The sequence below is a fragment of the Echiichthys vipera genome, assembly GCF_963691815.1.
Source record: "Echiichthys vipera genome assembly, chromosome: 21".
Lineage (NCBI taxonomy): Eukaryota > Metazoa > Chordata > Actinopteri > Perciformes > Trachinidae > Echiichthys > Echiichthys vipera.
The window spans coordinates 20,918,623-20,933,434 of NC_139846.1; the positions used below are offsets into that span (position 1 = coordinate 20,918,623).

The window sequence follows — 14,812 nt, forward strand, 5'->3', positions numbered from 1 at the left end:
ATGTTTTGGTCTGAGGAGGGGGAAGTATAAGTTGAATTAGAGATGCAAAGCATGCTTGATATTACAGAGACAGAGGTGAGAAATGCACATGGGAGATCCTATTTATTTCCCCCTATGTGCTATGCAAATGAATATGGTTTCCTGCTTCAGTACAACTCATTGCTAGTCTACTCACCCATCCACCAGGCTTAGCATGTAATGAAATGGAGGCCTTTGGCTGAAATGACCTTTCCCATTCATTGAGTTCCTTCCTGATGATGTGTGCACACACCTTAACACACCAGTGAGAGGATGGGTAGTGAGAGAGAAACAATCACAGTGAAGATAGAGATAAAACATGGAAAATTGCTTTTGAATTACAAATGTAATATCAATCGATGTCGAATTACACTTCTGATGTCCATGAAAGGCAACCAATTAAAGCCCAGGAACCGTATTCCTCTTGTTCTGTCAGCATCTCAACATGTGTTCGGCATGTGAAGTGAAATTGTCTATCTTCACGTCCCGCTTTTCCACTGCGCTCTCTCTCTCTCTCTCTCTCTCTCTCTCTCTCTCTCTCTCTCTCTCTCGCTCTCTCTCTCTCTCTCTCTCTCTCTCGCTCTCTCTCTCTCTCTCTCTCTCTCTCTCTCTTCTCTGTCTTTGCTGAGTGTCAGAGAAATGAAGAGTATTTTCATGCCTGGATCAGGATTTCAGGTTTGTCATGAAGGAATCTTAATTGGCCCATACCAAGATGTGTGAGTCTAAGTAAGCTACATACTTGATGATGATGATGATTTCTGTTTTTGTCTGTTTTAATTGTGTTTATTTGTTGGTGTTTCTTCTTTGTTGTGCTGTAGTCTGCAGACAAAGGTCCAGTTATGAACGACAAAGATCAAATATTTGTAATTTGTATTTACGTTGTTTAATACACATTAATACTCATTATCATTTTGTATTTCACATACTGTGCCTGCCTGCCTCAATATGCTCTCTGCAAGGTGTCATGTCTTTGTCAAAAAGATAATAATTTTTAGCAGAGAAGAGAGCTGCTTCACGGCCACTTCTAGGATGCTTTGAGGCCAATGTGGAAGTGCCATAACCTGCAGTTCTTTCGAAGGCCACTTGATGGTGGCTCCAAAATGCAAGCCCTATAGACCCCCATGTAAAAATGTCCAACTTTAGAGCAAAAATACACATTTTTACAGCTTGGTACAAAAAAAACCATCTGTATAGCTAATTTCCCTGTTCAAGACAACTGTATGGGGGGAATTTGTATGTAACTCTCCGTTTAAATTATATTAAGGCTTAAAGTGATGCACAATTTAAGGCTTTGTTTATACACTGTTGGCTACTTTCAGCCCACCTCAGCTCCATCTTGCCCATTTTTGTATTAGTAGGGAGTTATGCGGCGTGAGACCACCCTGAACTTCACAATGGATCTTTAGAAACACAATCAATGCATGGAGCAAGAATGGCCCAGCTGTGCACTGTGGACTCCAGGGATAAGTCTGGTTCAGTCCCTTATGAATTCATTGTGTTTCAAAATTTTTATATCCTGCCTATTATAATTGGAAAGTACATCTGTACTGGACATCCAATGTCCATGTTCAGTGCTAATGTAGGAAGTAGTGTGTTCTTTATGTAGAGTGGTGGAAAGTATGAGCGTGGAAAGTCATGTTATTTAATGGACCTTCATACATTATTTTGCCTTTCCATTAACTGTGACGCCAATGACCTTCCTTTAACCTCAGCCATACATAGTTGTCATACACACATATCATGGAAAGTGAGAATTTACAAAATATATCTTGACATTAAAGATATCCATTGTGATCTGGAGTTTTGCTGAATCAGTGGTATTGCTATTTCACATTACCCATAAACACCTCTACTCCCTGCCACAAGGAGGATGTTTCTTACTTTATCATTAAAGGTTATCGCCCTTGCTTTACCACATCAGGGTAATGTGTGTAAGTGATCCTTTCCAAAACCCACCTCCTTTGAGCTTCCTTTGTGCTGTAAACTATTATAGCACTTATCCCACTTTCTGTAATTGAAAATGTAATACAAGGTGGGTAGAGGCTGCAAATGATCTTATTGTTCTTGCCGGCTCATTTGCTACAGTAATTGTGCTAAGGTTTTATACATGATTTCATGACTTGAAAAATGCTACATGCAGCATGCAATTTGACATACTTATGGTACTGTTGTTGTAATTTTCTTATGTATTATGCTTCGGATAACCAGCAGATTGAGGCAGCAGTAGGCTGAAGAGGAGCACCCAGAGTTATTTATGCAACCTGCCAGTGATGTACAGTCTCTGTCCCTGAGAATCCATGGGGTTCCTTTTCTCTCTCATCCTCACTTTACTCACAATTACTGTCACTCCCTCTCTCTTTCTTTCCATATATCCACCCGTATCCCTCTCCCCGCCTCCGTCCCAGCTGCCCTGGAGATTCATTGTGGCATTGACAGAAAGACCTCTCCCGTCTCCCTTTGAATGCTAGGAGGGATGTATATCACGGATCAGTGGCTCCACTTGGGCCGGTGTGTGTCCATGCCTGTATTTCAAAGTCTGACGTTTACGAGACAGAAAACCTGCCTCGCTTCTCCCCTCGCCTGTCCTTTAGGTGAGCGCCTTGGAAATCAGGCATTTGAGCGTTGCAAAACACATCCGTCTCCAAACTCATCAGTATGTAAATTAGTTGTGGAATAATTGCGAGAAGCAAGGGTTATCAAAACAGAAAAGACAAGACAACAGGCCTGACAATCAAAATGAATTATATGAGGTAATTTCCATCATCATGACAATTATCATAATATATTTCCTTTCACCTGTGGTACACCTACTGGATTTAGGTTATACAGCTTGGATTGGTGAAAGTCCCTAGTCCCTAGTAGTTTCTGCATCAGTAGTATTTTGTACAGCTACTCCAAAATCTAGACCGCCTTTTTTCCTTGTGGTTGCCATCATTTAAAAAAGCTGAGCAGACTCTGGATGCTGCGTTTGCTGAATGCTCACTTTTTTGTGTATGAGGCATGCGGTAGCAACATAGCTGAGGATACACAGAGTGGCAGTGATCAAAATGGCCCATTAGGAATGCAGTGTGCCATACTGTATCTAGGTCACAGCCTGAGCCACCTACTGTAGCTCTGCCACTGACAAACCCCAGTACTGTCCCCCTTCCCTCCCCTCCCCTCCCCCTCATCCCTATTCCTGCATCCCTGCCTGTGAGTGTGTGGGCTAGGTCGGTTAAGCATGGGCCAAATGTGAGCGTATATACGCCGGTAAGCATGTGAGATCATGTGAAAGTCTGCTTATGTGGCAACTGACAATGTGTCTGTTTGTACATAAAGTGAAAGAAAGTGTGCAGGGTGATTGTGAGTGGAAAAAATGTCAGAAGTTCACATAACACATTATGACTTTGCCTGATCAAAATGCACACACACACACACACGCGCACACACACACACACACACCACACACACACACACACACACACACACACACACACACACACACTAAGCTTACCCCTACACCTGAACTTCCCTCCGAGCTGCTCAAGTGTTTCTATGTAAATTGTCCTTCAGAATCTCCCTCCTCACTGCGCTCATACACTTTAACAAATGGATGTATGAATTTGTTTGGACTGTTTATTTGTGTTGTAATGAGAGGCTTTAATCAGGGGTGTCAGGGATTTGAAACGTACCTCTGAGCGTGTGCAACAACACCCCTCCCCTCCTCACACACACATGCACACACACACACACACACACACACACACACACACACACACACACACATACACCCACACACAGGCACGCACACATACACGCATTACACAGTGATTTATGTGAAACATTAAAGGCAATCATGTTGGGCTGGGCCTCGTCCTTTGTATTGCACAGGCTGTTTGAAATATGGAAAAGCCAAGCTGTCCCTTGATATACAGGCGCATATAGATAAACACACATACACACACACACACACACGGCCACATGCCGACGCTTGTGTGTACCTGCTATTGCTTAAATATGAATAATTGGCACACAGAGCCAACAGATGAATGCAAACAAGAACTTTTAGGTGTAGACAGACATCCAGACTCTCCTTCCCACAAACATAAACACTTATTCATTCAACAGTTGCTTTGATACTGAACATCATCCTCAGCCATCCACAGTGATATTCAGCTTTGTGTATTTACATTCTGCCTGGTCTCTGTAGCCAGAAAGAACATTTCTTAATAAGAGCGGATTAACTCTGTTGCTGGATTTTTGAAAATCTACCATACCCTCCTCCACACACACACACACACACACACACACACACACACACACACACACACACACACACACACACACACAATCACACATAATGGCACAGTGGAAGTGCAATAAAATATCTGTAGGATGGGATACCACCCAAAACCTGCCTTGCGGCTCTCTTTGAATGACCATTCTTCACACACATATATTCATTTTGGGCTAAACGCGTTTTCTTGTCTCAGTCATCCTACCACTCTTCAGGGTGGTGAGGCTCTGTTAGTCTTTGGCTATCTATGTCTCCTAACAACTAGGGCAGCGGTTGCATGTCGTTGTTGATCAGGACATTGGACACACATACAGACTTAGATACGAAAAAAGAAAAGAAAAACAAGCTAACATGATCAATTCTGACAGAGACGTGTGAAGAGGGGAATGAACAGATAGAAGGCTGACTGACAGAGAGTTGCACAAACACCAGGAAATACTGACTGACATGGCAGGAGAACGGATCAATTTAAGACTGAAAACAGTATTCTGAAACAGTGGAATAGCACCACTTCCCATGCATCTCTATTTCTGCTCGAAAATCTTCATTTCCATACAATAACCTTTTTATGGTAAACAGGTGGAGATAGTGGCGGCAACACTGGCTGAGAAAAAGACAGAAGTTATTTAATTACAATGACTGAGATGGCATGGGATTCATAAAGCACCAAATTGTTTTTCTTTTTCATTACTTTGGTATGACCGTGTAGAGCGCCACTGAACCTGAACATCCTTCAACTTGACAGTGTCTTCTTTGCTCAGCTGGGATACCTAAGAGGCGTAGAAATATCTGGTGAGAACCATTTTCCTGTGTGTCACCCGTGGTGCTGTCCCCCTACTGGGGCTGGGCCTGATGTCATGAATAAATGCATGTCATGCCTCCACGGTGCGGGACACGCTGCTTTCCCACCCGGCATGAACCATTTCGATTCCCATCCTCCCTCCTCCTCTACCTCTTCCCACTGCTTTCCCACCGTTGCTGGAATAATTAGGCCTGGCCTCCCTCTAGAGTGGCAGCCAATCAACAGCAGGCCCCCCTAAATCGATTGGTTCAGTGTACGCCAGCCCTTGTCCAATGAGGTGAAAGTGTAGGGATGTCATATCTCACTGTGACCTGTAAGATGCACAGTCTTTATTAAAGGCAGAGGGAATGGGCAACTGTGTTAAGGGTTGTGTTATTTTGAAAGCACATTCCATATCATAAACCCCAAGATAGTGTGAACCCAAAGGGGTGCTATCTTATCTTACATATTCACTGATGAATCTCCGGTTGCAGTCTTCCTTAAACTCTTAAGGAGAATGCTTTACTGAGGATGCGTCACATTTTAGATTCTGGTTTAAAAGAGTTCTGGCTGAGCAGGGAAAGCACTGACTGACATTACAGGTTGCGGATAATGAGTTCCGCGGGGAGGCAGATAATCGTCTTGCGGTGGCTGGAGGCTGGATGAACGACGGGAGAACATCCTCCCACACCTCTCTCCGGGGTTGGTGTCCCTGGAAACCAGTGGTGGGGACATTACGCCGAGGCCACTCAACGATAACGAATGCCCCTTTAATGCCTGTTAACGATCGCCGGGTCACAGTGTGATTCCTGGGGATGTAAAAAACTCTCCCCTTTTCTTTCTCTGACTGTCTTATTGGATTTTTATACAGGGCATCTGTGTCTCACCCCAGGTAGAGAGTGTTTACTCACCACGGCTGCAACAGGACAGACAAATCCGACAGCCTCGCCTTCCTAACAAGGCACTATTAAAATTACATGCAACAGTCAGGGTTTTGTCCTAGGTGAAGCACTGTCATTGTAGGCATTGCATGATTTTTACACAAAGCCTGACAAAGCCTTCCATTGGACGGGGATAAGAGAAGATGGAAAGAGAGATTGTTTGTGTGTGAGCATTTGTGCTAGTCTTAACTTTCTGCTGTGTACTTTTGCCATCAATAAGATGATAATAACGTCTCTTGATTCTTCTTTGAAAGAAAAATATATTTTCTATGGTGTTTTATAGATTATCACTATGAAATGCAGTGGGTGGAGGCATAGGTATTTATTTTCTCCCTCACTGTGACAAATACAGTTTCAGGGGATGGGGGCTCAGGCTACACATCAGACGTCTGTGGGGGGCTTCGCCCTGGGAGATTTGGATTAACTTTCAGGTTGGTTGAGCAGAAACAGTAATGATTCTCTCTGTCTGCCCTTGAAATTATCTTCTCATCACTTACTCAAATTGATAGATGCAGTCACATTTTTTTTCTTTCTGGCTCACCTGTTCCATTTGCAGTTTTGACTAATGCCAAAAGATTTAACACCTCAGATGGGAGGTTAAACCAGGTGGTCCGTCACATCCCTGCATTCACCTAGGAAAACACACATTTTAGGAGGAGGAATAGACAGCTATTTCTGCTGCACTCTCCCCAAGTCAGCAACTTCCTGTGAGCAAACCACAAATTCCCCACGGAAGATGTCAAAACAGATTAGCTACTTTCAAATCTACTCCCCAGATTAAATGATTGTAACAATCAAACAGGCTTTGAGGCTTTGCATAATTTACTTTTTCTCCCTCTTTGGAAATTCCATCTTTGACTTTTTACTCTGTTGTGCTGCAGCCTTGAAGTATCATTACCCTGTAAATCGATAAAGATGATGTATGAGGCATCCACTGCTAGTGGTATAAACCCTTCTGCTTTCTGTGATATATGAGGATGTAGCATATTGAATGAAGTACCTATTTACTGACTTATTTTTATAGTCAAAGCAAACACAGCTACTCAGTAATATGCAAAAGGACTTGGGATTTTTACGAGACGCTGTCAGCAGAGTTCAAGACATTTTGACACACATTTTACCATGAATGTTTCATCACATCAGTGGCAGTCATAACATTAATAAAGCATTATATATGACTGACGCATGTTAGAGGTTTGATAGCCGATCAGGCATTATCAGGGCCAATCTTTGATGAACAGGACAGAGCAGCTCAAGCTTTGAATGCAGCTTAAAGTCATAAATATTCCCTGCATCGACCGAGATTCTCTGTGCATTTCACTATCCTTCAGATGGAATCTGCCTCTTACATAATCTTAACTAACTTTTAACAAATACCCAGGCCAAGTGGTTTTGCGATCTCCATCTCTCCTTACCATCGTTCTTAGTCTTTCAAAGGCCCTTCTGCATTTGTGCATTCATCACTCTTACCTGCTGTTCACCACAGTGAGATAAATGCTTAGGAACGGATCATTAAACAGAGCTTCGGTCTGGTGGACAGAAGCAGAAAAATAAGATCAGAGCCGCATGAGGATGTAAATGGTGTATCATTGTTTACCTGACTTCAATGGAGATGTGAAGTCCAGCTATTGCTCAAAAAGTGATAATCCCAAGTCATTTCAAATAGCAGAAAAATCTTAATTCAGAAATCCAATTCCAGTGTTTAAGTGGAAAAACTATAATGTGAGTTAAGCTTATTCTGTTACTCTACTCTTCCAAAGGTCAAGAATGAATGTGCATTTCAAATAGCTACTTGAAAAAAGTTAGGGCTGGGTAGCGTTTAAAAAAAGATGATTGCAGTACCAATATCAATACCCTTAGGGTGTGATTCTAAGGGTATTGGGTATTGTCCTTCAGTGGTTTCGTGTAGCTGCTCGCATTCATTTCAAGGCACTAGCACTTCCTTATCGGGCTACTAACGGACCCAGTTTACATCCAGGACATGGTTAAACCTTAAACCCCAGATATAGCACTCTAAAGATCAGCTTATTTGAAGCTACCACACTTAATAACTTGCGCTTCTGGTTTGTACCTTAATTGTTGAATGCACTTATTAGAAGTCGCTTTGGACAAAAGAGTTATCCAAATGAAATGTAATGTAATGTAATGTAATCCCTGCGTATTTTGCATTCCAGGGTTGAACTGAACTCCAGTGCATTCAATAATCGACTTGTATGGACTGCCTCTCAATATGGACGTAGTCAGCTGCTAAGGCTTGTAGCATTGTAAACCATGTCTTTTTTCAATAAGATCCCGGTTTGCCTACTTAGTTGTTGGTGTTTTGTTTTATATGTAGGGACTCTTATCATGCTATTGCAGAGGTTTGGTGCTATTTTGAGCAATATTAGTGGTTAAAAAAGCATTTTAGGATGGTTCAGTGCTCCTCCCTGAGCCACTCAGTGTTAGCCTTGCCTGGCTGTTGGTTACTCTCTGGGATTTCTCTGTTAATAGGTGATCAACGAAAAAACTGTCTCAATGGCTTATTTTAATATATATTCATGCCCAAAAAGACCATGGGAGGCATTTACGCTGGAAATACACTAAAGTGAAACAGATATCACTGTCAAATACACTGTGCTCCACTTCACCACCCTCAGACTGTTTGGGCTGTAGCTGCTGTGGAAGTGGGCGTTTTACACATTGCATTATATCAAATGACTCTTGTGGTGATTGGCTGTGGGCAAAACCATAGAAATGGTCTTTTCTAAATCTGGGTAGTAAAGGGAAATAATGCAGGTATCATTTTGATACTACTTGGTAACACACTGGGCTACGTTTACCGATACCCAGCCCTAAATAATATCTTATTATAAATCATGTCGTAAATATTCCCAGGTTGTAACTACACTGGCTCCAGCCACATTTAAAAAAACAAACAAGCAAAAGACTGATCTGACATTGGGGCCCAGATTAGTTCTATTTCCCAGACTGCAAAGTATACTGTAGCTACTCCATTGATATTCATGCAATGAATTGCGGCTGCCAATCAATATCTTATTATCAAGCCTCATCAACCTCACTCTCAATACACCTATCCTGATGCCAGCCCAGATTAATGCCAATGTGCCAATACTGGCTCAAGAGTTTCACAGAAACAGCCAAGTTTCTCCTTTCCCCTGACACTGATTAACTCCAAATCATTACTGTTTTTAATGGATTCCCTTCGTTTCTTAAATGAGACACTTATCTTCCAGAGACAGGTATGACAGTCAATACAGTTTGCAGTTTTTTATGCACACACTGGTATCATAGATTTCTGTGTTCTCCTGCTGAGAATATGTTGAGTGTAGAAATAAAATATTGGGGTTTGTGCGTCAGTGGTGGTTTGATGGCTAATCCTGTGTTCCACTATGGTCCCCACTGGGCTCAAGCTGTTCAAGTGAAGGGCAGAGCCATGTTGTGAATCAGCAAGTGTCCCCATAGCCTTCTAATAGCTCTGGTAGTATCATCTTTTTCCTCCGCCTCCGCTTTGATGTGGGCCCTCCTTCTCAGGCCACCGGCGATTGGGAATAGCCCTTCATATGGGAGTTGCTTCATGCCCAGGGTCCTGCTCAGAGTCTAATCCGCCAATATGTTTCACCACGACAAATCCCTCAATGTATTAATGTTGATCCAGAAGGAGAAGAAAAAAAGTTGATGGTATAAGTTTGTCTCACCTTAGGTCATTTTATATTTTTAGGGGGTTCGGAGCAAGAAGAGACTGAGAAAAAAAATTGGAAGAGTAAAAAGAGGAAGGCGAATTTTCCTCAGGAAGTTAATGAAAGTCCTTGAAGTGAGGCGAGGAAAGCTGTCACCTGCCTAGGTGATAGATAGCATCCTCACTATTATTAGCATTCCCAACCCCAGCCTAGAGTTTTATGCCTTACTGGAGCCATTTGTTGATTAATTAATCAGGTAATGTATGCTATCTGTGCTACAAAAGCTCCCGCATATATCGCTCGTTTGGCCTCTCCTGGGCTTTCTGTGCAACCATAAACCAGAATCTCCTACCAGGCCACAGCACATTCGGAAACTTACAATTCCAAAGCAGCCATTACCAAAGAGAAACCATTTGCACAAAGGTCCTGGCTGTTTTTAATGTAAAGTAGAATAATAAACATCCATGAGGGAAACACTCCCCCATTTCATGAATATATTCACTTCCACCGGCCTAAAGTCAACCTTGTCTGATGTAATTTTTTCAGCTTTCAGAGAAAGTTTTGAAACTGTCACATAACGCCTAGCTATGAGGAAGGTAAAAATAAACAGGCATTGAAGCACTGTGGGGCTGCAAGACAACAGAGCTTAGTGCTTTCTGCTGTTCCTCTGTCGAAAAAGCCCATGTGGAACATCATAATCAGCGTCCGTGTGTACAATGCATTAACATCAAGTCACTTGATGTAATATGAACAGTCAATAAATACAACAATCCAATCCAATCATTTTCTATTATTAGATTTATTAAATTTCTTCTCACATCTCATATGCCCTCATGCTCATCAACCTTCTGATACTGCCTTGTCTTAAAATGATCATATTTGTTCATGTAGGTGGCTTGGTTTGTAGTGCATAGATTTGAGCATGTTTTCACATTTGAAACCATTAGACACAATACACCTTTAATACAAAAATATCATGGATCAAAACAAATAATTATCATTGGATATTCAGAATTATAGACTTAGGGCGCACTCACACTGTCCTTCCGCACTGCACCCCGGGCTTTAGGGTACTTGCAATTCCAGTATTATCGCGCCCTTTATTATGCAATATACAATATACTTTACAGAGCAGTTGTTAACATTTGTGTGTTATACACTTTATAATCAGAATGTATTTAAAGCCACAACTCCCTTGTGGATTTGCCAGCCCTGGGACTGCTTATGAGATTGAGCTATTTAGCTAACTCTGGGACAGTCATGACTCATTTCTATGCATTGCTGGGATGATTTGCCTCCTGGTCATCACGTATCCTCCAACACTTGTTGGGTGGCCAGTTGGATGTGTTTGATTTGGGATGTCATCAGCTCAGTTGTTCCTTCCATCCAAACTTTTTTCCCAACCATCAGTCAGTTCTGTTAAACAAATGTTCCATCATTGCTTTATATAATATTTTAATCTAATTCTCATTTGGTATCTATGTACAGCAAACAAGGATGCAAGGATACAGTTAGCTCTCGGTTCAATACACAGCTCAGTTCTTGAGTTTTGGTTTCGGTTCTGTTCCGTTACACATTTTCTGTTTATGGGGAAAAAAATGCTATTTGTTCCAATAGATTTCTTTATTTGTTCATAAGCTTATATTTTTATTTTTTATTTTTTTTATATCCAGACACATTCAAGTGTGTTGTAGAATAAAATGAATACAAGTATGTAAAACATTCTTTAAACATTTTCCAATGCAAAGGTGCTCCTTCACAGTGCTAGGCTCTGTGTTTTAGCCAGTTACACATCAATGCCTTTCTTTATAGAGGAGGGGAATTATGTTAGTGCTGAAAATGTGCGCGGACTGAGCGTTTTGATTGGGTGACGAAAGCCTGCATCTCTAACTATGGAAAAGGGCTGCAGATCTTTTGCAATAACTGTTCCCACTGCACTTGTTATATTCTTGCGATTTCACATCAGCAAGACACAGCTGGTGTTACCTGCTCAGTTTCCTGCTTCCAAACAGTGTTTCTGGTTGGTGGCCCCACAAATGTACGCTCATATTGGGGGTCTTACCATTTGCAAAGCCGACACGTGGGAAGCAACACTTGCAGACAGTAATTGTTCTGTTGACTCTTTACATTCCCTCGTTCCCACCATGGGAACCGACTCCCAAGTGTTATTCAGGAGGCAGACACTGCCCCCACATTTAAGAGTACGCTCAAAACTTTCCTCTTTGATAAAGGTTACAGCTAGGGCTTACCAGCCCTTAGCTATGGTGTTATTTTTAAGATGATTATGTCATGACAGATGTCCGTCCTCCACAGAGCTGGGTCTGTCTGACGTTCCTGCCTGTTATAGGGAAGGTTTTCGTTGTCACCGTACTCTATGGAGAAATTGTTGGGTCTATGTAAATCATATATAAGTGTGGTCTAGTGTCCTGAGATAACTTTTGTTATGATTTTGGACTATAAATAAAATTGAATTGAATTGAATTGAATAATACCACTCGTGTCTTTGCAGTGACCAATCTTCATCTATTTCATAAAAGAATCTTTCGATTGTAATTATTTAAAAAATCTTGGTCTCTAATACACTATGTCATATAAACATGGTGTTCAAATGGATGCATTCTCCATAGACATATTTAATTAGGCTTTGCATGCCCATACATGTTAGGTAGATAGAATAACCCTCGATCTACTACATATGGTGTACATATGTGATTCTGTCTCCATGTGCAAAATAGCTATCATGTGCTTTTTCTGGATATCTGTCTTTAGTACTTCCTTTTTCTGTATCCTGTAGTTTTGAACTTCCTCCACAGCTGGCATCATTGTGGAGGAACAGGAAATGACATCATACTTTTTAACGGCATTGCCTTTCCTGTTCTTTCTCATCAGAGAGTGTATCCTTTATTGTGCATATGTATAAAGTTAGCAGCTGTGCGTAGAGTTATCCAGAAGGCAGTTATCCATTGTTGTGAGTAATAAAGTCTCAGCCAGCGGAGTCACTTAATAGAGTTGTCCTCATACTGTGTTTGTGTGTGTTTATGAGTGTGCAGCCCTGTATATGTACTGTACTCACCGTCAACTGTATGCCTCATTTTTTTTCCCATTCCTCAATATTTTCTCATACCCTTCAGTCAGCCAGAGTCTCCAGTCATTTATTCACACAGCAGCAAGCTCGGCCGACCTGAGGAATTTACGATCATTGGCTTGGCCTATTCTCACCTCGCTGTAAAACTGTTACGGATTTACCACCACCGTGTCTCCCTCCGGTCATTAAAATGTAAAAGTTTGTGACGTTGCCTAGAAAGTTACAAATGATGCCGGCGAGCGCGGCTGTTTCCTCCGCTTACATTTTGCCAGGTTGCAGGTAGTTTGTTCTCTCCTCGCTCAAAACTAAATCATGAGTTGTCACTGCTCCCATCACTCTGAGTAAACTCTACAGCTCTGGGAGGAAAAAGGGGGGTTTTTACCATTTTCCACATTTTAAACATACTCTTAAAACCACACACTGAGTCTTTTCTGCTGTCCTTGATAGAGAGGGAGGGAATTCTGCTATCTTTTGATATGACTTTATGCATTTTGATTGCATTTATATGAAAGAAGCCAAGTTATTCTTTCAATAACGAATGGGTGCCCGGGGAGACACCTCCTGAGCTGTCTTCCCACACAAACCCGACCTGAAGATTTTGACAGTATGACACTTTAATTTCCTACTGAGTATTTCACCTGAATTTCCCGGACAAAGAAGAGACATGCTGCTGTAAAAAAAAAAAAAGAAAAAAAAAAGTCCATATTGTGTTGGAAATTATTAAAGTCTGAGGCTCAATTAAATCCTCTCTGCCCTTCTCTTTTACACAGGTTTGGAAAGCATCGGAAGGATGAGCGGCCAGGAGACAGGATGGAGAGGAAGGGCTCCAGTAAATCTAAAGCTGAGGACATGCAGGCGTCAGAGGAGGAGACCCTGCGGATGAGGCTGGAACAAGAGAGGTGAGTGCTCAGACAGAGCCTTGGCTCGCTAAAAGCCTAAACAATTAAATCCCTGCTGAACAAAGGAAAAAAAAAAGAGAAAACACTGCTGACTGGAAAATTAGCAAACTACCTAATTAGCAAAATGGCGGAGCAGAATGGAAAATTCTCGGAGAGTACTCAGATGTCAATTTGTGAATTGTTCCTTACTTTTATATCAGTACATTAAATAGATAATTCATGGATTGTTGTTGCCTGTGCCATTCAGAAGCACTGGCCTCTTAATGGTGCCCCTAGACCCCTGTGGAATTGGCATGATTGAATGGTGCTCATTATAATAGAAATCGATGAAGCTCTGCCTTTGTCTCCTCCAGTAGCTCTCCCAGGCTGTTAATCGCTCAGGAATACGCTGTTCCTTTTAATCCTCCCCTCTCTGCTCTATGTCCTCTGGTGTTCGTGGACATCACGACGTCCAGAAGAATAAGGCGAGGCATTGGTTTTGCCGCGTGCGCCGTTTAATTCTCTCCAGGAGGGAAAACAATATTGGTGGCAGGCAAAATGAAAAGACAGCTTGCTGCCTCCATTGTTCTCCACCAGCCAAATGAACTCAGTAATCAAACTGCCGTCGGTAATGACAGCTAATTGAATAGAAACAATAGGGCTTGATATCGCTCCCTCTTACGGCGAAGGGAGAGAAGGATGGATGGCTGTTGAGAATGCATGCTACCATAAACACAAACAAGTGATGCCGACACAAAAAAATCTCACAAAGGCTCTCTTCCTTGCTGAATGGAACATCTGGAGGCCTTGCTCTAAAAGCTGCAGCACATTTCTTTTTGGTATTCAACTATGACTTGCAGCGATGGTCCTCTCCGCTGAGGGGGCAAACCCCTCTGGCTAAGGGCCCAACACATTTCCGTCTGTGCACCCTGGAGACCGGCGGGCCTGGCTCTCCATCCACATCCATCCCCTTTGAGAAGATCCCAAACGACTGTCATGCTAAGCAGCAGTATCCATACAGACACACAGTGGGCATGAGATATGTAGAGTACATGCCCTCACAACCCTTCCCCTCCCCACACCATTTAAATCCTGCTTCTTTTCTCTCACCACTGTCACCCAGTTTCTTTCTCTGCAGCACGTTCTTATTCCCTGT

At 42.1% G+C, this 14,812-nt stretch overlaps 1 protein-coding gene across 3 annotated transcripts in view; it reads left to right on the forward strand.

Annotated features, from left to right (window-relative positions):
* The window catches only part of LOC310963228 (partitioning defective 3 homolog), a 365,271-nt gene that overhangs the window by 256,505 nt on the left and 93,954 nt on the right, over positions 1-14,812 (forward strand). For all 3 annotated transcript variants that reach the window (XM_083935934.1, XM_083935936.1, XM_083935935.1), the window contains exon 20: positions 13,549-13,677. In XM_083935934.1, coding sequence (XP_083792060.1) covers positions 13,549-13,677 — 129 coding nt within the window. The remainder of the gene's footprint in view (positions 1-13,548; positions 13,678-14,812) is intronic.